At 58.4% G+C, this 26,003-nt stretch overlaps 10 protein-coding genes across 10 annotated transcripts in view; 4 read left to right on the top strand and 6 right to left on the bottom strand.

Annotated features, from left to right (window-relative positions):
* Positions 1-41: 41 nt before the first annotated feature.
* On the bottom strand, positions 42-2,835 carry GGTG_10389 (hypothetical protein; the record flags this gene model as incomplete). The annotated part of the gene is made up of 2 exons (XM_009228262.1): positions 42-2,726; positions 2,821-2,835. The coding sequence occupies 2 exons, from the start codon at positions 2,833-2,835 to the stop codon at positions 42-44; spliced, it is 2,700 nt and encodes an 899-aa protein (XP_009226526.1).
* Positions 2,836-3,670: 835 nt separating this feature from the next.
* Positions 3,671-4,777, bottom strand: GGTG_10388 (hypothetical protein). Its single transcript, XM_009228261.1, has 3 exons — positions 4,229-4,777; positions 4,036-4,136; positions 3,671-3,953 (listed from the first exon to the last, which is right to left on the bottom strand). Exons 1-3 carry the CDS (start codon positions 4,474-4,476, stop codon positions 3,901-3,903), a joined length of 402 nt encoding a protein of 133 aa, XP_009226525.1. The 5' UTR covers positions 4,477-4,777; the 3' UTR covers positions 3,671-3,900.
* A 600-nt stretch (positions 4,778-5,377) lies between these two features.
* GGTG_10387 (hypothetical protein) lies at positions 5,378-9,332 on the top strand. Its single transcript, XM_009228260.1, has 7 exons — positions 5,378-5,877; positions 6,025-6,111; positions 6,219-6,311; positions 6,419-6,780; positions 6,850-7,991; positions 8,108-8,226; positions 8,359-9,332. The coding sequence occupies exons 1-7, from the start codon at positions 5,449-5,451 to the stop codon at positions 9,184-9,186; spliced, it is 3,060 nt and encodes a 1,019-aa protein (XP_009226524.1). The 5' UTR covers positions 5,378-5,448; the 3' UTR covers positions 9,187-9,332.
* Positions 8,498-10,508, bottom strand: GGTG_10386 (hypothetical protein). The gene is made up of 3 exons (XM_009228259.1): positions 10,049-10,508; positions 9,835-9,973; positions 8,498-9,758 (listed from the first exon to the last, which is right to left on the bottom strand). Exons 1-3 carry the CDS (start codon positions 10,184-10,186, stop codon positions 9,436-9,438), a joined length of 600 nt encoding a protein of 199 aa, XP_009226523.1. The 5' UTR covers positions 10,187-10,508; the 3' UTR covers positions 8,498-9,435.
* Positions 10,509-10,612: 104 nt separating this feature from the next.
* Positions 10,613-12,646, top strand: GGTG_10385 (type-1 protein geranylgeranyltransferase subunit beta). Its single transcript, XM_009228258.1, has 2 exons — positions 10,613-11,562; positions 11,632-12,646. Exons 1-2 carry the CDS (start codon positions 10,791-10,793, stop codon positions 12,378-12,380), a joined length of 1,521 nt encoding a protein of 506 aa, XP_009226522.1. The 5' UTR covers positions 10,613-10,790; the 3' UTR covers positions 12,381-12,646.
* Positions 12,425-16,503, bottom strand: GGTG_10384 (CAMK/CAMKL protein kinase). The gene is made up of 4 exons (XM_009228257.1): positions 15,952-16,503; positions 15,846-15,874; positions 15,644-15,761; positions 12,425-15,555 (listed from the first exon to the last, which is right to left on the bottom strand). Exons 1-4 carry the CDS (start codon positions 15,994-15,996, stop codon positions 12,907-12,909), a joined length of 2,841 nt encoding a protein of 946 aa, XP_009226521.1. The 5' UTR covers positions 15,997-16,503; the 3' UTR covers positions 12,425-12,906.
* Positions 16,504-16,779: 276 nt separating this feature from the next.
* Positions 16,780-18,841, top strand: GGTG_10383 (acetylornithine deacetylase). The gene is made up of 2 exons (XM_009228256.1): positions 16,780-18,360; positions 18,432-18,841. The coding sequence occupies exons 1-2, from the start codon at positions 17,280-17,282 to the stop codon at positions 18,620-18,622; spliced, it is 1,272 nt and encodes a 423-aa protein (XP_009226520.1). The 5' UTR covers positions 16,780-17,279; the 3' UTR covers positions 18,623-18,841.
* Positions 18,525-20,143, bottom strand: GGTG_10382 (S-methyl-5-thioribose-1-phosphate isomerase). Its single transcript, XM_009228255.1, has 2 exons — positions 19,742-20,143; positions 18,525-19,670 (listed from the first exon to the last, which is right to left on the bottom strand). Exons 1-2 carry the CDS (start codon positions 19,944-19,946, stop codon positions 18,688-18,690), a joined length of 1,188 nt encoding a protein of 395 aa, XP_009226519.1. The 5' UTR covers positions 19,947-20,143; the 3' UTR covers positions 18,525-18,687.
* An 82-nt stretch (positions 20,144-20,225) lies between these two features.
* Positions 20,226-25,618, top strand: GGTG_10381 (hypothetical protein). Its single transcript, XM_009228254.1, has 3 exons — positions 20,226-20,429; positions 20,503-23,423; positions 23,522-25,618. The coding sequence occupies exons 1-3, from the start codon at positions 20,396-20,398 to the stop codon at positions 25,406-25,408; spliced, it is 4,842 nt and encodes a 1,613-aa protein (XP_009226518.1). The 5' UTR covers positions 20,226-20,395; the 3' UTR covers positions 25,409-25,618.
* Positions 25,494-26,003, bottom strand: part of GGTG_10380 (hypothetical protein) — a gene marked incomplete at both ends in the record, with an annotated part of 1,382 nt that continues 872 nt past the window's right edge. The window contains one exon of the mRNA XM_009228253.1: positions 25,494-25,979. Coding sequence (XP_009226517.1) covers positions 25,494-25,979 — 486 coding nt within the window. The remainder of the gene's footprint in view (positions 25,980-26,003) is intronic.

The raw sequence follows: 26,003 nt of genomic DNA, 5'->3' as shown, positions 1-26,003 counted from the left end.
CCTGGCAGCACCCCAGAGGCGGGGTGGGGTGTTGGTGCCTCTCAAGCTGCCGCCCCCCTTTTCCGATTGCCATCCTTCTGCCTCTGCTTGCGCGCCTTCCTCTTTTGAGTTTTGGAAACCCCGGCTGGACTCGACCGCACACCATTCTTCTTGTTCTTGTGTCCCGCCGCCGCGCCGCCTGAGCCGATGTCCTTCCTGGTGGCCAAGGCATCGTCGTGAACTGCCGCGGCACTGGCGTCATCAGAATCCGTGTCGCTGGATGGGGCGACGGGGAGGGCCTGGCGCCGAAAGCGCTTGATCCAATCGTCGGGGGCTGGTGTGACCGCCCGGCACGCCCGGCGTGCTAGATGCTCCTCTACGGCACTCTCGCCTCCGCTGCTCGAGTCCTTGTCCTCGTCGGAATCGTGAGTTGACGGCATGGACGGGGCCTGCCGACGGTCACGCCTGATCCACTCATCTGGGGCCGGCGTGCTTGCGCGGACCCTGTGAGCGAGATTCTCCTTGACCATGTCATCTTTCTCTCGCTCATCTGAAAAGCGCGGCTTCTTGGCCGGAACGAGCGAGCCGCGGCCCCCGTCGCTGCTGCGGAGTCTCTTGGTGCAGCCTTCGGGAGCAGCAGTAGTGTTCGCGGCACCTCCTTTGGCATCACCCGGGTCTAGGATCTGCGGGCCGGCTTTCCTTGATCGACCCTCGGTAGGGGACGGTGGAGCAAGGTCGCCCGGCTCGGCAGCGTTGGCCACCGCGTACATGGAATTGAGAAGCTCGTCCACGGCGGTTTGGCGCTTGTCGCGACGCTCACGGCTCTCCTGCAGTCTCCGCTTCCTCTCGCGGTCCTGCCACAGGTCCGCGCTGAGATTCCCCACCCCGTCCACCTCGGGGTTATGCCTGCGTCCGGATCCGATCGTGATCACGCCGGGTCGGCCCTCCAACTTTATCGACTTCTTACCGATCACGGGCGAGAGCCACGAGCTCTTGAGCCCGGCCTGCCTGCCCAGTCGCAGCAGCTCCTTCTTGGTCACCCTGGGCGGCGAGGGCGCGCGCCGCTTGGTCGGGACGATGGCCGGGATCCCCGTGCGCCTGGCCTGCTTCCTCGAGTTCACCCACGCCGGCTTGTCCACCACGTACTTGGTGCCACCGACGAGCTCCGACTTGCGCCGCCTCTCGTCATCGCTGTTGCTGCTGGCCGAGTCGTACAGGCCAATCATCTCGAGGAGCTGAGCTTGCGCCTTTCTCTTCTCGGGGGTGCGTGCGCTAGGCTTGATGGCGGACGCAATGACTGCCGCCGGCCTCGGCGCCTTTGGAGACCCATCGAAGAGTTGGGCCTGCACCTGGCTGTTCTTGGGCGTGGTCGGGCTCTGGTTGGTAGGAGGCGAGACGACTTGCACCGGGACCGATGGCCTTGGTGACTCTCCAACGAGTGTCTGCCTGCCGCGGGGCTCCCATGGTCCATTCTCAGAGTAAGCACTGACGACGCGCTCGAGCTGCGGCTCCCGGGTCTTGGTGAGCTTCTTGGTCTTCTCGGCCTTTTTTGTATTGATCTCCTTGGCCTCCTTGACATCCTTGAGCTCCTTGGCCGACTCAGTCTCCTCGGCCTCCCCGTCGTCGCTTAGCAGCTCTTGCTTCACAATTGATATTTCTTGGAGGGACAACACCGGAGCGATCTCAGCGCTTAATATACGCGAGAAGGACAGCCGGGGTAGTGATTTGTGTGCATTAAGTTTCGCAACTCGCGGCGAATCTGGCGACGAAGAGCCTTGAGCGGGAGACGCCTCGCTGACGGCAGGGGATTGGTGTCTCTCGGGCGGAGGCTCAGACAAGTGGTGCTCGTCCACCAGCCTCGGCACTTCTGCCCCCGGAGCAGAAGTCTTGACCTCCGCGTCACTTGGGCTCGACGGGTACCGAGAACCACCATCTACAGAGATGACGGAAGAGTCGACAGATACGGCTAGGGATGAGATCCCTTTGTGGACGTCAAGGGCTGCATAATCGTTCCACTGCACCGCGGGCATGGGTGGGCGCGGTGGCGAGTCGACAGGACGAGGCGGAATGGGAGGTGGCGCCGCCGCCGCCGCAATAGGAATCTCGGGACGAGAGGTATCAGGCCGGCCGACGTCGCTCTCGTCGTCGCTGGAGGATGGCTCGCCCGTCAGATCGATCACAACGTCGCCTGCGCTGGGACCTGGAGCCGGCTGACCGCGAGGGCGAGCTGATGACCGAGTCTGAGAGACAACCGGAGCAGGCGAGTGTGAGATTTTCGCATCTAATGCGGCGTCTCCGCAAGTTGCGGGCGTATCGGCAGCCGCCTGGCGACTGGCCACGTGCCTCTCAATGGGGGAGGATGGTAGGTCCCATTCGTCTGACAATGAATCTGGGTCGGCCGACGCTGCCACCAGCTTGGACCCGATGTTTCCCATCTTGGCGGGTGCGGTAGATACAGATGGCTGCAGTAGTGACCTGTTTGATGATGCCCCGCGTACCGGCTGTGCGGTCTTTTGCGGCCTGGTTGTTTGATGAGGGAAGAGAAGACGTCCTTTGTTCTGGTGCGAATTTACTGTCCTGGTGGCGGGCTCCGCCTCGCTGTCTATTCCGGTAAGATCAATAAAATCGATCTTCTTAGGCGCGAGCGCGAGAGGATGCGCAGTCGGCAGAGACGCGATCTGTTTGCGAGGCTTGCTCCGGACAGCTGCAGAGCTTTTGCGTGACGGCGCTCTACCTCGGGGTTGTTTCTGTCGATATGACCTTGGTTAGCACCATGGCAGGTACGCCCCGACGAGGTATACAGCCGGGGAACAAGGTCGGGGGAGATGAATGTCTGCTCACCGCCGCTGCCGGCATTTTCAGGCCAGGATCGCGAGTGTCCGCCGATTGCTTGTTGATGATAGATGATCTCGCGAGGAGAAAACGATACAGAGGTAAGTTTAAATGCGTAGCGGAGCGAATGCACCAGAGAAAGTCACTTAACACGAAGGAGATGCTTAAATAGAGAGGTGGAAAGAAAAACACTGGCGTTCAGAGAGCACCGGATAGGATGGACGAAACTGAACACCATAAAGAAAAATAGAGAGTAGGCAGGTGATAGTAGACGATAGTGATGGGTCTCCAGTTAAAGATACGACTGGTTGAAAGGGCATGGACAAGCAATGATAAGTTTGAGTAGGTGAGGGAAAAAAGGGCGAGTGATATTGAAGTTGAGTGGACTTCGCAGAAAAATGGCTGTGCAGATGAAGTTGGAAGGGGAGAAGTAAGGGCGTCAGGGAAGTCTTGCCAGCAGAAAATGGAACCATATCATGCAACGGGCGTTTTTACAAGCAAGGAAGCTGACCGCGGCTGAGAACGATCTGACAGTGTTCTGAGGGAGATATCAAAGCTCAAATCCCAAACAGGAAAGACTCGTTGGTTCCTTCCATTTTCACGCATCTCACACGCATCTCTTACATACTCGAGGTATTAAATATGGAACCATTCGTGTTATTATTTCTATTGTTCTACCTATTGTTATTCCCGTTTTCATTCCTCCTCCTTTCCCTACAGTCCCGTTTCCGTTTTGTTGCTTAGGTGGGACAGCCATCTCCCTTTTTGTGTTGGGCGTATGCAAAGAAGGTCGTAGGTACTTTCTCGGCCCGCCATAAAAGCATTGGAAACACGCATCACATCCGAGCCTGTAAGGGTATGCGAATCTTTGTTTGGTAATTTCAACTTCAATTCAGCCGATCTGGATTTGGAACTATGTAGAAAGATCGAGCAGCAAGCTTGCTAAAAATGCCTGTGACAACGCAACGGAGCTATAAATGCCACCCAGACGCCATGCTACTACGGTTGAGGGATCGAAAGAAAGAAGATCAGGCGTCTAAAAGAAGTGGGTATACTGGGATGTCCTTCTCGAAAACGCGCCTACCGCAGCTAAGCCCAGCTCATACAAAACAGGGTTCCGTTCCGATTGGAGACGCCTTCGTCTATTAGAGTAGGTTAGCAGGGCAACTGCAAATCGTGTACGGCAGAGCTGCCATCCTAGTTTGACGGGAAGATGTGACGGACTGAGATCAAGGCTGCTCGCGCGATTGTCTGTGCCGCATGTGCACTGCAGCTCGCTAGGAGCCTTCAGACTGCAGTTGCGGCAATAATTGCGGAATTTTCCCCTTCGTTTGTGCCCATGTAGTGTCAGCCGCGTGTGGTTCCATGCGAGAAGCTGCTCACAGATGCCGAGCACAATCCTGGACGGCCAACTTACATGGGAGACCACGCAAGGGTCTGGGTCGAGACGTCGAAGCCGACGCAAAGGTTGAGGTCCATCGAGGTCGCTTGGCTCTTGCTGTTCATGGTTTGGCACGTTGCACTGACGAAGTCGTTGAAGACGGGAACGCCGGGAGGATTGGCAGAGCCCACGTTGACGTCGTAGCAGGAAGCGAGAAAGTCTCCCTTCAAGGCGGCGGCGGGAAGGGCGACGAGGGCGCCGAGTAGAAGGGTCCAAAGCTCCATGATGGATATCGAGTTTGGATGTGCCTGCCGGTATTCCTTTGGCTTGCGCTGTTGTTGTTTGGTTTGGAAGAGATTTCTTCGAGGAAGAACGAGCGCTCGCGTGTGGAAGAGAATGGGTTACAGTCCAGTTCCAAGGTTTCGTGGTGGACAAGCGTAGTGGATATTATGCGGGCAGGCAGGCGGGCTAGGATGTAGAAATTGGGACGTCGAGGTAGAGGCGGGCCGCCGCTTGAATCTCTTACGGGCAGTTACACAAGAAAAAAATAAAATTTGATCGGAGAAATAAGCCCACGGTGATGGATGGTGGCTGATATTACTATATGGTGTACAGTTTTCCCAGTCCCAGATACTTATGATTTAAATTTATCTCAACATCGCCGTCGCCGAAAGCTTGCGTCGTGGCACCCCTTCAAACCTAAAGTTGGGGGGCGGCTACGTGGTGCCGTCAAACTGGATACCCCAACCCCCGTCGACATGGAACAAGCTTGCCATCCACATGGTGACATGCGAGTCACTCATCTGATTAGGTAGCGGCGAATGCTATTGGGCTGTTACGCTGCCGGCGCTGGATGAAATGGAACAATGTACCAACGGCGGAGTATAGCTGGAATTATCAGGAGGCCCGGGGAACACCCGCTGTCTTGATTGGTGGACTGGGAAAAGGTACATTGACGTGTAGCTGGAAAGAACTGTTCCATTCGAAACGTACAGGTTTTCATGAACGCCCTACAAAGAAGATCGCAGGGCCTGCAAGGTAAAAAGATGACGTGCAAGGGCGGCGCCTTGGCACGGGCAGGGGGCAGGCTGAACTGCCGATGCCGATCGTGGCGGATTCCGTGACCGTAGAATGCCCCGCAGCCCCACATCCATCCCACTTGCACGAACTCTAGCAGACGGGCAGCTCCAACTCAATGAAGGACGTCAAATCCACGACTGCTCCAATTCCAGCCCTCCCGCCCGCGCGCCTGTACCATGGCCATGAACGAGGCCTACTACCGACCCGCGCTGAAGAGCAGCGTCGATATCCAGCTGCAGACGGCATTTAGCGACGGCAACTGGCCCACCGTCGTGCGCCTGGCCGACAAGCGCGCAAAGGCCCTCAATGACCCGTACTATGAAGTCGTCAAGACCTGCGCAGAGTCCAGGCTCGAAGGCCCGCTCGAGAGATGCGCTGCTCTCATCCTGATGGACTCGCTCGTCAGAGCCGGCACCGCCCCCAAGGAGGCTGAGGCGCTGGAGCTCCTCGAATGGGCATGTCGCGACATACGAGGTTCTTTCAACTACTCCGAGACCCTCGGGACGCTGAGGGCCCGCTGGGTGAAGGCGAACCCGCGAAGCCCAGCTGCCCCGCTGTCTCTCCGCGCCTGCATTCAGAACTGGGACCTCGTCAATGCGCAGCAGGTACGGAGGATGGCCTTCCCGGGTGTTCCATATCCTAGTTGTGTTTTGTTTCGGTCAACTAGTGCTTGCCGAAAACCAAAACGGGCCGTTCAAGACTAGAATCATAAGGCTGACCGGCTTGCGACGTCACGCCCGTCGAACTTGCAGATTGCTGCAATCCTGGACAAATCGTCCAGCTCCCCTTCGCAGCGTCACTACATGTACTGGAGCATTCTTCTGACCTACATGCTTTCTGTCAGTCAGCTGCTGCTCCCTGAAACTTGTTCCGCCGTCGGGAACAATCCAGTCTCCTAAAAATGACCAGCTTACCAACAGCGTTGACTATTTTGGAGTGTCTGCAGACAAGTGATGAGCATTGCCCAAAGGAGAAGCAAAAGATTTATAGCATGCTGGCAATGCGACAACTAGAAAGAGCTGCCGAAACTACCGAAACGGTCAGGAGTGACCCCCTTTCCCCCATTTCCCATACTTCTACTGGCCGCTCTGCTTCACAATTTGTCACGATACCTCAGTACGACCTGCTAAGACGTTTTCTATTAAGACTCCAGCTGCAAACGCTGACGGTGTCGACGGCAAAAGCCTTGACCGCGGTCTGCGAACAGACGAGGAGGTGGTGTTCTACTACCGTTTGCTTGCTTCCCACGGCCCACCCGACGATTTCTTGAAACGGATGCGAAGTCCCACATTGGGTGCGCTGAAGCAGTTTGACCAAGGACGCAAACATCTCCTTCTCGAAGCACTTCGCGTATTTGAAAGCCGCGGACAATGGGAAGCCGTATTCGAGTTTTGTCTTCATGCACTGCAGAGGAAGGAAAATGACGGATCACCATCCTTCCTTGCTGCCGACTGGGTCGTATGGCGGCTCTTCATCGCTGCCGCGGCCAGGGTTCCGAACCAAGACGAGTTTGTTCTGTCCCCAGCCCTAGGATTGGAAAGGAAAGACCATGACGATATACGCTAACATACAAATAGGGCATTTGGCAAAGTTCAAGACCTGTTGAGCACGTTTGCCGACGCGGTCAAATCGAGGAAGGTCTCGCCAATGTACACGAAGAACATTGGCCTGGCTTTGGTTCAACTTGCCTTTCAGCTCCCCGAGCACGGGCTGGAACCCCAGTTTGACGGTCCAGCATCAGCTACCCCGCGAGTGGTTCAACTCGCGCTGTTCTTGGAACAGCACGGCCGTGAAATCTCCGCCATGGACGACGTCAAAGCATACGTTGAGCAGCTGAGCTTTCCAGAAGCGCGGTATCTCGTCGACGATGTACTGATGAAGCGCATATTTTCCAAGAAGCCGTCATCTGAACTCTCCGCTCTCTACGTCAAACTTCGCTACTTCCTGACCAGTTGCCCTCAGACCCTGGCCCATGTTCCAAGTGTGGCAGCCTCGGGACAGATACAGTCGATTCCACGTTGCAAATACTGCTCGGTCGCATGCGCCGGCACCGAATGTCATGGCTGTCTTGCCATCATTGCCGGCCTCGCCCTAGACTTGTACGTCGAAAACGAAAAGAAGGCAGATCAGTCCCAGCAAGAGTCAGACCGCGTTCCGAACGTGGAGCTGGCCCTTGTTGTCGCCATGTGTCTGTTGAAGCTAGCTGGCTTCCGTCCGGGCTTTATGCGTCAACCAAGACTGCAAAAGACCATCACCCCACTGGTTCTGCAGGCCGTGGCAGTCTTGGACACGCAGCTGGAGAAGACACCCAACCAACCACCACTGCGCCTTTTCCTTGCACAGCTGTATCTCCTTCTCGGGTGCGCTTCGCGCGCATACGAAGTATGGAGGCCCCTCGGAGTCAAGCGAACTATACATGATGCTCTCAGTCCACTGCTCTTCGACAGAATATCCACCATCTCGCCGGGCCTGTTTGCTGAACCGAAGCCCTTGATGGAGTCATTGCGAATGCATTATGCGTATTCCCTCAAAGATCCATCACCAGTCAAGATATGGGACGCTTTCGACTCTGGGAGCTACAGCTCAGTGTTGGAGGTGACCGGTTACTGCGACAAGCTCCGCCGCAGCTGCACACTCGTCATGGCAGTTGTCGAAGAGCGTCGTGCGGCACGGGCCCTCGGTGGAAGACAAGACGACCTGGATGACATCCCCTTCCTCGGTGAGTAGCCAGCATTCGTCTCATTCCGCAACAGTCGGGTTCTGGCCTGAGACTTTCCCAAAATTCACCTGTACTATGTTCGTTATACTTACAGCGACGTATTTTTCGGAACATAGATGGCATCTTCGACGACACTGAGCTGGTCACGACGATAGACCATGGATCTATTCCAGACTTTGAGTCATCGCTGACACCACGGCTTGCCCAATCACTCGGCGTCGGCCCGCCACCATCGGTATGCTACTTGAACCTTTCGCTCATATGTAGCTTTGCTTCCGTCGTTATCCTCCGGGCGATCCCATCATGAAAAGAGGACACGGTAATTTTTTGTTACGTAGCTGACGATTGCATCTCCTCACGTCCACAGAACACGCGATCCCACCTGTCTCTGCTAGGGGAAGAGTTCCTTCAGCTATGCGCCTTCGCCCCTTCGAAGGACTTTAAACCCACAAAACCCAACGACGCAGCAGACCACGACTTCGTCTACGTCAGCGAGAGACTGATTGCGGTGCACGAGAGTCTCACTAGATTCATACACCTCGAGGACACGACTTTACTCCTCACGAGCGCCGAAGAGTCTTACTATAATGCATTGACTCTGCTCTCAGGCGCTATGATGATCAGCCTCGTCACCGTGCGCGGTGAGGAGATGCCGGTATCCTTTGGCGCGAGCACTACGGCCTTGAAAACCGCCATGGCTACTCTTCGGAATGCGTTGCTGCCCCGGGAGGCTTCGCCAGCCGATACTGCGCCAGTCAAACATGTAACATTGGGACAACTGAGTGATCCGCACACGATGGCTATGCTACGTGAAACCGCTTTAGCGGTAAGACTAGGAGCGGCACTGGTCCTTGGGTATCACGACAGCCAGATGGCTCGGGACCGCACGGGAAAGACGAGTCTGCATAAGGATGCAGTCGCCGAGATGAAGGTTCTTGTCAAACTCGCGTTCCAGATTCTGGACGACATCAAGGAGAGGATCAAACTGATCAAGTCGGAGCTGGCAGAACCAACTTGGAAGGACCGAGTTATTCAATGGACATACGGCGAGGGTGAGGACGGCGCCGGACAAGAGCCATCTAAGAGCGTATTCGAAACCATCGGCGGTCGTACTGCCGTTGAGGCCTGGGCTGGCAAGGTCGTCGAAAGCTGGAGGGAAGGGATCAAGGGATGGGGCATGGTCAAGATGGAGTAGAAATCGGCTAGTGTCGATGTTGCGCTAGCAAGCAACGAGAGAAAATAAGACGGAAAAATTGGGAAAGATATTGGAAAGCAACCAAACCCCTCCAGTGTCTGGAAATCGCCACATGCGCCATAAGTTCCCATGCCATGCCATGCTATGCGTCCCTACCAGGACGAGAAAATGAAGAGGGGAAATAAGTTGAGTACAACGAAGATGCAGTGTTGGCCATCAAAAGTAGCATAAACCGGCGTGTCTGCCAGATTAGCGCGCCAGGTCCCTGTGGCTTCCATGGCTGCCCCTGCGGCGCATGGCCTTTCTCGTGTCGATCTCCTTGCGCTCCTCCCGCAGCGTCACCCAGACCCAGAACCAGCTGAGCAGCTCCAGAAAGATGAAGGTGAAGAAGACGCGGTTCTTGAGGCCGTCGCCGCCCCAGCTGGAGGGGGCGTAGCCCGGGTGGGGCCCCCGCGGGCGGGTGAAGACGCCCCCGCGCGGGCCCGCCCGGCTGTCGGCGTAGAGGGGGGACGAGGCCGAGAAGAGAAGGGTGTAGAGGAGCAGGATCATCGAGAGGGTCAGGCGGAGGGGTGCTGGCGCGCGTTGGATATCCAAATGTCAGCCTTTAGAACACGGGCATAAAAGAGGCACAAGCACGTAGCAACCGACCTTGTATTCCCCAGTGGTGAACCATAGCGACCTCCTCGGGCATGCTGAGGGAGGCCAGGTCGGCGAAACCGATAAAGGCGAGGACAACGGCGAGGAACGCGAGAGCAGGGGACTGGGAATCGAAGCTACGAGCATAGGGCTAGAGGGTAGGAAGAGAGAAACGGAGTCAGTATGCTCCAGAAGACCACTCCCAGGCGGGAGGCGGGTCACGTACCATGCCCATGGCCTCACCCATGACAAAGACCAGCGACTGGTTCGCCACAATGACGGGGTTGGTCAGGAAGAAGTAGCCCAGGGTGATGTGGAAGAGAGAGAGCGAGGTGATAATGGTGTTTGCCGATATGAGCGCCATGGTGGGCCGGTTGTGCTCGCGCCGCAAGGGCGAGAGGATGCGACGGTGGCGTCAGGAGGGTTGGGCTAGGTCGGGGTCGCATGTGCTTCGGGAGCTTGTTGCCGCCAGGGGTCGAGGTTGGAGGTGCGCCCGCGGGGAGACGCCGTGGGTCGAGGCTGAGAGAGCAGAGCGGCAGAAAGCGAGTGAAGACAAGCAACAGGCAGGTTCGGTTGTACAAGCTGCCTGGCCAGACTGGCGCGTGGTGTGAAGCTCGCTAGGAGTTTGAGGCAGAAGCCGGCTTAGGCTGTTTGACACGGAACACGGCAGGCAAGACAAGGAAGCAATGCAGGCCGCCAGGCTGCGCAGTGCACGGACCATACATATTCAATCCAGTCACCCGGTTTTAGCGCCAACGGGAACTGGTGGGGCCACCAACAAGCTCGAGCCCATGCACAGTGTGGGGTAAGAGCGGTGGTAGTGGGGCCCTCTCGCGGCCTTCCTACCCCTGGCGCAGCTTCCATGCCACTTCTCCAGCGCCGATGTCGATGAAGACAGAGCCAATACCACACAGACGCCATCAGCCAGCGCGAACCCGGCGCGGCGCTCGGGAGGACAAGACTACGCAATGGCGGCCGCAAGCAATGGCGGCGACGGCGTGTTGGCAGCCTCGCGCCACATGCGCTACTTCCAGCGATGCTTCCGCACCATGCTCCCGCGCCAGTACATGGGCAACGACAGCACCCGCATGACCCTCGGCTTTTTCATCATCGCCGCCATGGACCTCCTCACCCCTACCCCCACAGCCGCCGCCGGCGACCCGTCGCCACCACCAAAGCCCGACGCCCCCCTGACCAGCGAGGACCGCCGCCGCGTCCGCGACTGGGTCCTGGCCGCCCAGCACCCCCACGGCGGCTTCTGCGGCTCCCCGACGCACGCCCTGCCGGCGCACGAGTACGACGGCTGGGACTTTGAGGCCGCTGCCCCAGCGCCCGGCAGCCCGGGCTCCGCCAACGTCGCCGCCACCGCCTTCGCCTTGCTCCTCCTTGCCCTGGTCGCCGACCCCGCCGCCCCCGAGTCCGCCTTCGCCGGCGTGCGCCGCGCCGCTACGCTGCGCTGGCTCCGAGGGCTGCAGCGCCCCGACGGCAGCTTCGGTGAGGTCCTGGTCGACATGCCCGCGGGGCCGGGCGCGACCCGTACGCACAAGACTATCGCCGGCGGCCGCGACATGCGCTACTGCTACATCGCCTCCATGATACGCTGGATCCTGCGCGGGGATCTCAAGCAGGACGACCCCGGCTGGGTTGAGGACATTGATGTCGAAGCGCTCGCTCGGTATATCCGTCAAGCTCAGACTTTTGACGGCGGCGTTGGGGAGAGCTCCATGCACGAGAGTCACGGTGCGTAGCCGGCACCGGAAAGCACACGCAGACGGCTGTCACATAATTCTAACTGCGATATCCGCATAGCCGGATACGCATACTGTGCCATCAGTGGCCTGTCCCTCCTCGAGAGGCCCCTCGAGGGCCGAGGGTCCGTAAGCCACTGTGGCATGCACGTCGACTCGTTGCTGCGCTTCCTCGCCTCGCGCCAGATCGCCTACCAGGACCCGGCCGCCGACGAGGCCGACGGGGACCCTGACGAGGAGAATTTCCCGCAGCTATCCGCCCTGTCACGCGAAGCCGTCGCTGGGCCCTGCCCCGAGCACGTTGGGCTCAACGGCAGGTGCAACAAGGTCGCGGATACGTGCTACACGTGGTGGGTGGCCGGCACCCTGGACAGCCTAAGGAGGCTGCCGGGCGGCGGGGCCGACGTCGATATCGCGCGCGAGCCGGCCCGCCGGTTCCTCATGGACAAGACGCAGCACCTCATTGGCGGCTTCAGCAAGCACCCGGGCGGGCCGCCGGACGTGTACCACTCGTACCTGGGGCTCGCCGTCCTGGCGACCATGGGCGAGCCGGGCCTCAAGGAGTTCGACGAGTCCCTGTGCGTCAGCTCGCAGACTGTCACTTCGATAGAAGCAGGGCGCCGGGGACTGTTAAAGCAGTGTTGTGGTGGGGACAAGGCGTCTCGCGATCAAGTGGTCCGCCTTGGAGAACTGATGGCTGGCTGTGAGGCCGACACCCTTGTGGGTAAGGGTGCTGGAATGGAAGCTGCCGAGGGCGGACAGCTGCTAGAGCAGCTACTGTCAAGGCGAATGCAGATGACAAAAGCATGACATTATGTTTGGTTTACTCTTGTTCGTTAGACGGATAATAGTAGCACTGTGAATGACCAAGAGCTACTCGCAATATAATTGATAAATGCTCGAGGTTGCGTGTTGAGGGAAAATGTCTACGGCGAATTATTAATACATCAGGAAATGAATAATCACAAAAAAGAAAATGGTAGGGGACTGTGTTGACATGGTGAGAACAAGTCACCGAATAGCATTGGCAGTGACGAGAAGCCCGATTAGTAGAGTGCAGAAGGGAGTCAAGTCAGGAAAATTGGGACATGGAAGAACAAACGAGACGCTTTGTAAAGCTAGGATATCAACAAAACGAAGCCTTAACAACGAGAGGCAAACGAGAAGAAGAGGGTAGAAGAGAACGTATTGAAAAAGTAAACAAAATAAATAAGGATTGGTGAAAAAAAGGACAAGATAAGAAACCAAAGCCGACTCGACACTGTCCGTCCTATCTGCATGGGAAATCGGTCTCCGGGGCTGCTGTCTACAATACTACATGGCAAGACGCGCGACATCAGCCTGCGACGCCACGTCCGCCAGGAACGGCAGCCTCGCCCAGGGTCACGGGGCTGATGGACTGGCTCATGGCGGCGGCCGCCTCGTGGCCCGACGAGGCCGACGGGTCCTTCTTGGTACGCACCGTCTTGATGGAGTCCTCGTCCTCCTCGTATATCTCCTCCACGCGCTCACCCGGGCCGCGGACGACGGGGGTGAACGAGTCGACCTCCTCCACCTCGCTCTCGCCGACAGCAAACTCGTCGTCCTCGTCCTCCTCCTCAATCGTGATCTCGCCGCTCCTGCGCCCCAGCCCGTTTGCGCTAGCAGAGCGCGAGTGGGACCCGGAGCTCGTGCTCCTAGCGCCCGACCCGCCGCCGCCGCCGCCTCCGCCGGCAAAGGAGAGCATGGGCCCCTTGAAGATGTTGCGCTTGCGCTTGGCGAACAGAACGGAGGAGCCGCTGCCGCCGAAGGGATTGGGCGAGCCGGGCGGCTGCATAGACAACGAGGCGCCGGGCGGTGCGCCCTCGGCAAAGGGTCCGCGCACGAGCCGGATGTTGTTGGGGAACGCGCCCGAGGTTGGCGTCGCGGGCAGGACCTTGACGGAGTGGTGTGGAGACCGGGTGGCGTGCATTGTAGCCTTGGACATGCTGGTCGAGACGGAGCCGTTGGAGCTTGTGGAGCTGGCCTTGGAGTGTGAGTGGTGGTGGTGGTGGATGGAGCGCACCGACGAGACAGAGGACGAGGTCGACTTGCGCCCGCGCAGGCCAGCCGTTCCTGCAGAAGACCGCCGCATAGCCGTGCGGGGAGTCAATGGGGAGGGCGAGAGCGACTGCCTTTTGTAGGCGGAAGAATTGCCGCCGCCGCCGCCCGTGTATATCCTTGGATGTTGGGGTGGATGCGACGTCGACGAGGGTGCCGCTGACACCGCCGTGCCGTTTGGAGCCACGGCACCTCCGCTGCCAGCCGTTCCGGCTCGAGGGGCAGCCGGCGAGGCTGCGCCTCTGGCGGCAAAGCCATTCGCCACGACACCCTTGGGCAGTCCCGAGATGTTGTTGTGTGACCCCGAACTGCCAGACGTTGGGTACTTGCTGGTTTGCGGCCTCGGGCTGGTGTCCTTGGATTTGTTGTCTTTATTCCCACCCCTGCCGACCCTGTCGAGCAGGTTGGGCGTTGAGATGCTTGGACGCTTGCCCGGGCCTTTGTGACGACGCGTGTTTTCGAAGAACCAATGGGTCCAGTTCTTCCAGTGCGCCACTATAACTTGAGATGGCTTCTTGCGCACCTTTTGCTGCATGTCCTCTTGCCCGCTGGCACCACTCCCATCGACGCCATTGACACCGAGATGACTGCCCGCGCTACTGCTGCCCAGCGCGTCACTCGTGGTCACCAGGTGGAGGGTCGAACCCCTAGATCGTGCGCTGCGGAGGATACCTTCCTTTGGGGGCGGTATTGGCCTTCTCTGACGTGAGGAGCTGACTGAGCGGATCGAGTCCTTGTCTATGGGCGGCGGCGGCACCTCACTGTCGGGACTGAGGCTCCCGTTGAGCTTGTCCACGTCTCTGAAGCCAGGCGAATCCGGGATGTTAAGGTCTGGGTAGTAACCGCTCCTGCGCTCCGTGCGGCCCCTAGTCCTGGGTGGGGGAGGGTCTCCAATCTTGACGAAGCCGTGGGCGCGGCGGTGGCCTGCCGCCTCCTCGCCGACCGTCGCCAGCCTTTCAAGCCTGCTAGAGGTGGTGGACAGGCGGCGAGAACTACGGCGTTCCTGTTCCTTCTCCCGCCGTTTCCTCTCGCGTCTCCGCTGCTTCCTCTCCTCCTTCTCCGTCAACAGGGCCCACCAGCCCCCGAGTGGGTCGCAGCGTTGCGAGATGACCGACTCGATGACGGCATCCATGTTGACACCAGCGCTCCGCATGCGCTGCAGCACCTCCTTTTCAAGCACGGTCGAGAACGGTGACGGCTGCTGTATGCCTAGGATGGTTTGTTGGTTGACCGCGTGATCGGCGAGGAAGGGGTGGCTGAGGATGTCGGCGAGAGAGGGGCGGCGCAGTGGTCGCTTAGACAGCAAGATCTGGAGAAGCGAGAGAGCGATTGGAGGCAGGTGGTCTGGATATCTGGGCTCCTCGGATAGGATTTTGCGCCTCGTATCGTTATCGTCGTCCTCGTCGAATGGCAGCTCGCCGCACAGGAGGGCATAAAGAATGACGCCTAAACTCCACACATCGACCTTTTCACCCGCGTATTTCTCGCCTTTGAGCATCTCGGGAGCCGAGTAGCAGATGGTGCCGCAGAAGGTTTGCAGATAGTTTGACTTGCCCTCATATTCCCTCGTGAAGCCAAAGTCGACGAGCTTGACGTTTTCGTGCTTGTCGAGCAGGATGTTTTCGAGCTTGAGGTCGCGGTGTACGCACGATTGCATGTGAACGTACGAGACGGCGCCCACAAGTTGTGCGAACGTCTTCTGTACTTTCTCGACGGGCAACTTCCCATGCCTCAGCAGGTAGTTGTAGAGCTCGTCGCCCGGGCAGTATTCCAGTACCAGCCATACCATAGTCTCCGTAACTATAACCTCGTACAGTCGTGCGATGTGCGGGTGCACGAACTGCCTGTGGTGGTGGATCTCGCGCGCGAGGTTGGAGTCATCTTTCTGGGCGGACTTGAGGACGACCTATGATGGGTGGTGTGGCGTGACGAAGCCGACGGACCGTTAGCGGCGAGAGGGGCGCGGAAGAAGAACATGGCGTCTGCGGACATACCTTGGAGCCATTGATGAGCTTGTGCGACGCAAGATAGACCTTGCCAAATGAGCCCTTTCCAATCAGGCGGCCGAGAGTGTAATTTCCAACTGACTTGAGGTCCTTGTTCGAGAATTCGCTGTGGATAGGGGGCATGCGTTGTCAGAGGCGGAAGGCGGGCGACGGCGCGTTGAACGCGGGTCTGGTAGAGGGCGATACTTACTCGAGGAGGGCCTGATAGGAGTTCGCGAGCTGCGAGTTCCGCAAACGACGTGACATGTTAGCTACCCATGGCGCAAATAGACCACCAACCAACTGGCAGGACTGACCTTGGCCTTGCGCCCCGAATCGGACTTGGCCTTTGTCGGGTGCATCCCTCCTCCGTCGTCCAAGCGTGTGCGGGCTAGATAGAGCTCAAAACCATTCGTGGGCGCCTCTCAGGAGGCTGCCGCGCCGCCGGGGGCGCGAGGGGCCGGGCAGGTTTTGGCGTGCGAGCTGGAGCAGCCTCACAGCGCGAGGGTGGTGGAACTCAGGGGGTCCGCAAGCGTCGCGGTGCTCAACATTCAAACCGCAGAGACTATGCTAGAGACTCGAGCGGAAGGGAGCCGGCGGCTGGGAGGTGATGGGAGCCTTTGAGACGTTGAGAGGTGGCGCCGAGTACTCGGGAGGCGAGGCGTCGGGGGTCGGGTCTCGGCGAGTCGGAACGGACGCTACTGCCGAACGGGATTGGAACTGGGCGAGGTCGGCGACGTTGGCGGCTGTAGTGTGGTGACCTGGGCAGAGGTAGTGGCTGGCGGCGCGTTGGCGGTCGACCGATGCGTGTCAGGGTCGTTTCCTGAGTGCCGGAGCAGGCAACTGCAGGTCGCAAGGGGCGGTGCAATCATGGAATTGTCTTCGCTTTCCGTCCGCATTTGCACAGTGACCCGCGATTTTGCCGGGTCCCAAAAAGGGGCGTCGTCTTGGGTCCATCACGTTTGATTGGTGCGTCAGCGGGGCCGCTCCATCCCCAAAAGTCGTCTGCTCATCACACACGCTCTCCGCCACACTGTGTGATGGATGTGGCTCCGTCGCATCGGATGTCGGCCAAATCCAGGCCCAGGTGAAGAGGAAGGCTCATTGTGAGCGCTCGGTCCGGCTTTGAACTCTTCCTGTCAAGCGCTCTCGCGCTCTCTGCCGCGGATTAATAGACTGTACCATCACTGCAGAAGCAGTCCTGCGAAAAGCAAGACGAGACAAGACAGAGCTCCGAGCGGGGATCTGCTCCTGATGCGCACAGTTGTGATGTGGATATTTCCTGATTGAAATGAGCGGCGGTCCTCAAGTGCCGACGGCTCCCAGCACCTGCTTGGAACGTACTCGCCATATTCCTCTTTTGGTTACTGGGTTTAAATATTTCTATTATAAGGTTATTCCTGTCCTTATTCCCCTTATTCTCGGTTTCCATTCTCCTTGGTTCGCGAAAAGGCTGTTCCACGCACTTACAATTCTGATCCCTGGAACCTGTATCCGAATTCACGTTAGTGTAGCTTCGGGAGTGGCCCCGGCCTTGACCAACCATCTTCACATATCACTTCTGGACCTGCGTCCGCATCTTTCATTTGTATTCACTCGAAACTCAAATCCGTCGTGCTCTCCGAACACCTGAGCATATCCAAACATGGGAGTTATCGGGGCGGGGCTGCGCCTTGCGCTCTTCTGCCATCTCGCGGCGTGCGGCGGGCCTGAAGCACAGAAGCCCATTGCCCACGCTTCGGCTCCGTCGTCATCGTCCTCCGGTCTGGCTCCGCCGTCTTACAGACAAGAACTCCTCTCGCTACACAAGTCTCTTATCGAGGTCGAGTCCATTTCGGGCAACGAAGAGGCGGTGGGGAAGTTCTTGACACGGCAGCTCGAGTCCTGGGGGTACCACACCGAGACTCAGGCCATCCCAATACAATCCACCCTCGATGGCGCTAGGGAGACCACTCGCTTTAATGTCATCGCGTACCCTGCGTCTTCATCATCTAGTGCGAAGCTGCTGGTCACTTCTCACATCGATGTGGTCCCGCCGCACATCCCTTACTCCACCGACTTGGAGCCCGGCGCGGACTTCACTTCCGAGACCATCGTCCGAGGTCGCGGCAGTGTCGATGCCAAAGCCAGCGTCGCGGCGCAGCTCATCGCGGTCCGGGAGCTTATCGCGAGCAAAGCCATTAACGAGTCCGACGTCATGTTCCTGTTCGTGGTGGGCGAGGAAGTGGACGGCATCGGCATGCGCTTTTTCAGCCGCTCGCTCCAGAACTCCAGCTCGGCCCACCCGGGATTCGATGCTGTCATATTCGGCGAGCCTACCGAAAATAAGCTTGCCTGCGGTCACAAGGGACTCATCACTTGCACGGCCGCGGCTGCGGGCCAAGCTGGTCACTCGGGGTACCCCTGGCTTGGAAAAAGCGCAAACGAAGTCTTGATGCGAGGCTTGCTCGCCGTCTTGGATGCCGATCTCGGCAGCAGTGAAGAGTTCGGGAACACCACCGTGAACGTGGGGCTCATGTCTGGTGGCGTGGCCGCCAACGTTATACCCAAGTCTGCTCATGCGAGCATCGTCGTTCGGGTGGCAATTGGCCCTCAGTCTGATGGCCACAACATTGTCCGCCAGAGAATCGAGGGGGCTCTCCAGAATGTCGATGCCGAAGCACTCAGTCTAAGCTGCAAAGACGGGAATGGATACGGAGTCGTCGCGTGCAACTGTGACGTGGATGGTAGGTTGATCCGCGCCGAACCCCAGCAGCTGCTTCCGATGGAGCAACACTAATCACGGCATCGCGCCTAGGCTTCGAGTCCATTGTTGTCAACTATGGGACTGACGTCCCCAACCTCGCGGGAAACCACACTAGGTATCTCTATGGGCCCGGGAGCATTTTGGTCGCGCATTCGGACCACGAAGAAATTCGGGTTCGGGATCTGGAGACGGCAGTCGAAGGCTACAAGAAGCTGGTAAAGCATGCGCTCACAAAAGCCTAGTTTCCAAAGTGTGGCGTCGCGAACCAACGTTTTCTTATGGCACATCAAAGACGTGACAAAAATCTCTAGCACTTAGCAGCGTCGTCCATATTGGCCCATCGCTCAGGCATCACATCCCGGAAATCGAATCGCCCATCGGAGCCCTTGAGAACAGTGCCCTTCTCAGTGACTATGACGTCAATAAGATCATGCGGGGTCACGTCGAATGCCGGATTCCAGACTCCTATGCGTTGGTCGGCGACGGCGACCTTGACCGAGCGGGAGGGATCTACACTGCCGTCGTCGTTAACAACAGCACCCGTGATCTGCGTAAGCTCCTCCTTCTTCCTTTCTTCGATCTTGATGCCGGATCCCGTGGGGGTTTCGAGGTCGATGCTTGTCGTGGGCGCGGCAACTACAAACTTGATGCCGTGGTGGCGCGCGAGCACGGCTAATGCGTAGGTGCCCACCTTGTTGGCCGTGTCGCCGTTGCGCACCACGCGGTCGGCGCCAACGATAACGGCGCCAATGTTCATGGCGTCATTGCGCTGCGCGAAGAGAGCACCCGCCATCGAGTCTGTGATTAGGGTGCTGGGAATCCCCTCGAAAACGAGCTCAAACGAGGTGAGGCGGCTGCCCTGGTTGTAGGGGCGTGTTTCGGTACAGAAGGCGTGGTTCAGCAGATTGCGTGTAAAAAGCGAGCGGATGATGCCGAGTGCGGTTCCGTGCCCGGACGTGGCCAGTGATCCTGTGTTGCAATGCGTAAGCACTGAGATACGACGTTCGGGTGAGGCGTCGTGTTGCTCCTGGAGCCAGCTGGCGCCGAAGCCGCCGATGGACAGGTTGGCCTGTAGGTCCTTTTCCAGTATATTCTCTGCCGCAGCAATGTATGTGTCCAATATCCTCCGCTTGGCCTCGGGACCCTGCAGGTTGGCGATGTCCACCTCTCTGATGGCCGACTTCAGCAGCGCAATAGCGTTGCTAAGATCGACGGCTGTGGGTCGGCTCTCTTTGAGATAGTCTAGACGCGAGTCGATATAGGCAATGGCCTCCCCGGGAGATATGGCAGCTGCGGCGAGCGTTAGAACAACCTAGAACGGCAGAGGAGAATGAGATGGCGAGGAACGAAGGCAGACATACTGCAGCTGCCACTCTGGAGCTCAACCGCGACCGCCAGCCCGGCGACGATGGCGATGGCCGGAGCGCCGCGCACACGCATGGACCTGATGCAGTCGAATGCCTCCTCGCTCGTCGAGACCACATCGTAGTGATGCTCGTGGGGCAGCCGGAGCTGGTCCAGGACCTCGAGCCTGCCGCAGGTGTAGTTGATGGCCTGGAGAGACATTGCGAGCGGATGAGTCTTCGATCTAGGGACGTTGTTTGTGCCACAGAGGTGAGTAGAATAGGGACCTCCGCCGCCGCGCAGGCAGCGCCAAGTGGCAAAGCTCAAGCCTTTTTGTCGCGCTTTTTCATCAATGCCAAACCTCCCAGGATCTGCCCCGTGAGGGGCCAAAAGGCCCTGGACCACACGTGGGACGGAGCGATCGAGTTGGCCACGTGCCTGTTATCTTATCGGCCGCGGATGGCGATGGAGCTGGCCCCATGGGGGCGGACAGCGACAATCCGCCTACTCACGTCGGGCGCCGCATCCAGCTGTACGGAAAGCCCAACGTCGACAGCCAGCCCGCCCAGGTGGAATTTCTCTGGTATTCGCACGGGCCAAAAGCCAGCTTCGAAATCCACCCCGGCGCCCTCGCGTCATGACGCAAGGCGCCAGCCCCGAAGCTGTTCATCATGGAACAGCAGTACTCGACCTCTAAGGTTACCGGTATGCCCGTCATCCGCCCTCCTCCCACTTAGCTATGCCAGCTGACACTGCGCCTTGCTCCCCCTCCCGTCAGTCGAGTTTTTCGATCCCCACGACGTGTACAAGCTGCTCGCCCCCGGTCTCGTCCCTCTCCTCCCGCTGCGCAATCTCCACTGGAAGTCGCATTCCGGGCCTCCGCGGTCGATCGACACACTCCACGTCGAGCTTGTGCCAGCCGGCGCCGGTCCAAAAGCACCCAGCGTCCTCACACCCGTCGATTCGCCCAACCCCAAGCCGACGTTTGACTCAGCCATCCATAATGGTGCCGATGGCTTTCAAACACAAGCCATCAGCGGCGGGGCTGGCGGATCCGCAGACAATGCCGCTTCGCGCGGGGGCGGCGCGCGGGGACGGCGACACCAGATCCCTGGACTGCGTCGGACTCCCTATCTGAAGCTCTTGCTCGTCCGGTGCGACGACAACGACACATACAAATCGCAGACGCGCTCCGAGATTCGCGAATGGGTGAAGCAGAATACCTCCAGCTCCAAGAAAACGAGCCACGCCGAGAACCACGACGCCTTCGAATGGCTCATTGTTCACGTTGTTATCCCCAACACGGTTGCTGCCACACAGCCAAGGGTCACAGGGAAGGGCGACTCCGCGTCCGAAGCCAAGGTGACATCGCGATGGAGAGGTAGCACCTCGACCTTACTGGAAAAGATGCTGGCAGACTTCAACAGCTCACCCAAGGGCGCCGTTGATCGCGTCGCACAAATCCGCATCGGCATCAACGATGTCCCCTACGACCTCCTCCCTCGAGTTGTGCCCGCTGTCCCGACCGGATACTCGGAGACCGCCCAGGACATTGAGAATGCCTGGGCCGATTTGATCGCTAAGATGAAAGCCTGGATTCTGTCCTCGTTTGACATGCGCGTCAGTCAGTACGAGGAAGACATCAAAGAAAAGGACGCACAGCGTGTTCTCCCCGGCTGGAACTTTTGCACCTTCTTCATCCTCAAGGAAGGCCTAGCCCGAGGCTTCGAGAGCGTGGGGCTCGTGGATGACGCCCTGGTTGGTTATGACGAGCTGAGCGTGGGATTGGACACCATTATCCAGGACCAGGCCTTGTCGGGATTGGCAGAGGCTCACGGGGGAACCTTGTTGGGCTATACTGAAGAGCTGAGCCGGATCGCCCACCGCGCACTGGCGGCCATTGAAAGCGGCGCTGATGATGAATATGCCCTGGAAGACGAAAAGCCCGTGGATTTGCAGTCGGGAAACCCCAACGCTTCCGGCGATGCCCTAGCTGCATCGCCCCTCGCGCTCCATCCTGACGACGGGCACGATGTGGACATCCCAATCACAGTCAGCAAGAAGCCATATCGGGAGCTGATCCTGGCCAACAATGTGTCGGTGTTTGATTTTAGGTGCTACATATTTGCGAGGCAGATAGCTCTCCTCTTCCGACTCGGCAATGCGACAGCAACCCGAGAGGAACTCCTAGCCAAGACCAGGGAGCAGCAACAATCGCTGTTGCATGGTGTCGCACCGCGGACCCCCCATATTGGCAGCAACAAACCCGCCAACGAGGCTGAGAACCTTTCCATGCTCGCTGAGGTGTGCCGACGAACTCTCGAGTTTATACCATCCGTATCGCAGGTCATGCGACGAGACATTCTTGCCTGTCTCGCCGACCCCAAGCGCCCTGGCGGCGTGGGAGCGGCTGCTGAATCACCCGACGGGGCCAGGCTGCCGCCAAAATTATTGGAGATTGTCGACAACATGATCTCGTCCTTTGCCTTCTCTGTTGCACACCAAATCCTCGCGCAGACATCAACCAAGGCCCTCCCTATACCCGAGTCAACACTTGCCGTAAGCGACGACCCTGAGCCCAAGACCCAGATCCCGGAGCCGAAAACGACTATGCATCCAGCAAGAACATCCTCACACCATGCCTCTCCCGGCGCTCGTCCCCCGCCCAGTCCTGGACTATTTCCAGGCCCAGGCAAGCCGTTCGATCCTGCCAGCTCTCAGTTTTTGAAGGTCGGCCTAGAAGATCTTGCCGCTCGAAGGGCAGAGCTTTATACGCTCTCGAGGAACATACTGAAAGACTGCGGAAAGAAGCGTGGGTGGACCGATGGTTGGGACTCTGTTCCGCTGGTTGGAGAGCCTGACATCAACGAGATGGAGGAGGTGGATCTTGATGACGACAAACCTGAGGATGGAAAAGACGGCGAAGCTGGCGAGTCAACCGTAACAGCGCTGGAAGATACAAGTTCCCACTCTCTGGCCGGCGTCGGCAACAGGCTTCTCCGAACTGCGCTTGATCAGAAGGACGACTTCTATCGACTGTACGAAACGCTGACGCTCAAAGCGCTTCGTCACTACGCCGTCGCAAGCTATACGCACTCGGTCAAGGCAAACACGGTGGATATGGCCGTGCTCAAATATCACTTGCGAGAGTTCGGAGAGGCAACCTCACATTTTGTCAACGCCATACCCTTCTTTGCCGAGAGGGGCTGGAGTCTGCTTGAACTATCAATGCTCGTCATGTACTCGACGTGTTTGAAGGAGCTGGAAAAGAGACAGGACTACGTCAAAGTTGTCCTGAAACTCCTCTCCAAGGCTGCCATGGCTGAGCATGATCGTCAAAAACAAAACAAATCAGCCCGGCGCGCGAGCACACTCAGCTTTCCAGACACTGCCGCAATCAAGGGCTTCCTTCCTGACGTTATGCAGACGACGAAGGATATGGCGCAAGACATACCTGTGCCGCTGCGCGACTTCTTTTTCGACATCGGTGTTGACGGGCCTCCGAGATACGTTGAAGGACAGGACAGCTTCTCGCTCAGCCTGACGCTATGCAGCCTCCTCGTGGACGACCTACAGCTTGACGATGCTATGATTAGGATGACGAGCCTCAGCCCTGGGGGGACCAAAGAGATATGGCTAGCCAGCAGAGGGCCCATCACCCTAAAGCCTGGCAGGAACAAGATCGAGCTTCACAGTAACGTACGCTGGTTCACGGCCGCAATACACGACCTTTCCCTCCCGCGCCCCGGGTTTACGTCACCAGCGGGCTGCTTTCTAACCTGATCATGCGTGTCCAGATATCTGTCCCGGGCACATACGAAGTGGACCAAGTCAAGCTTCGATGCAACCGTGTTCTCCTTCACCATGAACGGCCGCAAAATACCCTCGAGCCCGACTTCCTTTCCAACACTAAAGTGGTGATATTCCAGACGGCTAAGGCACTGGACGTGCAGCTTTCCGCTGCGAAACACATCCAGTTGGATACAACCAACTGTCTCGAAGTGAGCCTCTCAACTGGCTGGAACCATGTGACAAGTTGCGATCTCCGAGTACGAGCTGCAACAGGTGGACTACGGCTGCTCACTGCCGAAGCCAAACTGTCAGAGCCCACAGATGATGGTGCGATGAAGTCTTTTGGGCCGCCAGATGGAGGCCTCTTCCACCTGGGCGCCCTGGGAAAAGATGCATCCGTGAGGTTACAGTTTCCATACACAGTGGAACAGGAAGTTCCAACTGTCGCCGTTCGCATAGAGGTGTTGTATTGCACCGAGGAGGGGGGACCGACATTCGAGTTCGTAAAGACACCGTCAGTCGACATTGCTCTCGCACTTGGGGTTAATGTTCAGGACGTCTTCAAGCACAATGCCTTGTTCTCCCGATTCACCGTATCAACTGCCAGCTCTAGCCCTCTGCGGTTGTTTGCCAGCGAGCTGATAGAGTCGGACCTTTTCGCTCCCGATTTCGGAGGAGTGTCGCCGCCCACCAACAACGCACATCAGGGAGGCGACGACAGCGATGCCATCGTCGTATTTCCACGCCAGCCAGCCAGCCTTCTGTTCAAAATCAGCCGAAAGCCTGGTTCAAAGGTCATCGGGCCTAAAACCCGGAAAACTATGTATCTGAAGCTACACTACAGTGTTGCGCAGGAGGAAATCGAGTCAACCATCCAGGCTTCCCTGGCGGAAGCATTTAAAACGCGCACGGATGCAGGGGACACCGATTCCCTACAGCCGTATTCCAGACTGGCTGTCAGCACCGCTCACACACACGTGCGAAGCGGATCAATCTCGGCTTATGAGATGGAGAGAGCAGTGATGCTGGGATCCGTTTCGACTTCGTTCCTCGCAGGCGTTCTCTGGGAGCAGGAGTTTTCGGCTTTGGCGAGCCACGGAATAGGCAACGGCGGACACGCGCTCGAACTGGCCCAATTCATGCGGGCGTGGCAGGAACGGCACCCACAACTATCGTTAATTGTGCCGAAGCCAAACACGACGCAACTGCGCTCCATATCCATCCCGGTCGATGTCCCTTCCATCACGATTGTCCACACAGCCGATATCCAGCTTGACCGACCCGCAGACCCTGCTACTGGCGTACCGGGGCATGCCGGCAAGGCCAACGTGGCGGTCAACCAGCTCATGCCGGCCATACTGCGCCTGAAATGGTCTCGGATTTGGGATACGGGAGACCCAGACACCGACATCCCCGGGCCGCCGGCTGCGGAAGACCTCGAGTTCACGTACGAGGTGACGGCGCCACAAGACACGTGGCTGCTTGGCGGACGGCGCAAGGGGAACTTTGTCATCCCCGGGGTTTCTGATCCACACAACACGGCGGCGACAGATGCTTATGCCGAGGGGGTACTGTCGACGGCCCAGACCGAAGCCGACATACCCTTGCTGCTAGTTCCGCTGCGGGAAGGATGGCTGGCTTATCCATCTGTCGAGATTCGCGAGGTTCGAGGAGGGCTGTCGGGCATCGAGGGCTCCGAGACGAGCCCTGTTGTCACGGAGCACCGGCGACAAATGACAGTCGATACGATTGACCGTGCCGTGCATTGTGAGACGGACTACAAGAATCTAGGCGAGACGATCCACGTTGTGACCAGTCGGCAAAAGGTCACGCTCAGCCTGGACGCCAGCGGGCCAGGAGGGGGACCGTTGGTTCTGGAAAGCAAATGTTGAGGCGTATCTAGGCGAACAAATAAAGCTAACAAGTACTTCTTCCATGGAATGCGACTAGTGCAGCCGGTCACAATGCCCTCCCATTCTAGTTTCTAGCCTTGCCCAGCTTTGCTCTCATTTGCTTCGCGGCGACAAGCTCGCGGAACTGGTCTTGCATGCCAGTATATTGCGTCGGGTAGGTCGGGGCAAACAACTTGTCGAACCAGCTCCTTTGCCTCTGATGGACCGTGATGCCGAGGTCGTTGAGCAAAACATTGACGTATGATATGAAGTCGTAGATGCCGTATGCGTTCTTAAGGCCCTGGACAACGTATCGCTTCCGCGTCCAAACGTTCCACGTCGCCACGTCGGTTTCCATGTCCAGCTTCGAGGGCAGGTCCAGCAGGCCCAGCAAAAATGCCACGCCCCACAAGGCCTGTGTCTCGGACACGACAGGCGTGTAGATGGAGTGGGTGAAGCCGGGGAAGTAGACGGGCCGGTCGCCTTCGGCGGCGAGCGTGGGTGAGGTCAGCCACCGGTAGTGCCGGTTCGGCCCGTGCAGGAGCTTGCGGCCGCCGGCCGTCTTAGCCGGCTGCTTGCCGCCGTGGAGCGCCGC

Source organism: Gaeumannomyces tritici, assembly GCF_000145635.1.
Source record: "Gaeumannomyces tritici R3-111a-1 unplaced genomic scaffold supercont2.6, whole genome shotgun sequence".
NCBI lineage: Eukaryota > Fungi > Ascomycota > Sordariomycetes > Magnaporthales > Magnaporthaceae > Gaeumannomyces > Gaeumannomyces tritici.
This window is presented reverse-complemented; position numbering and strand designations above follow the sequence as displayed.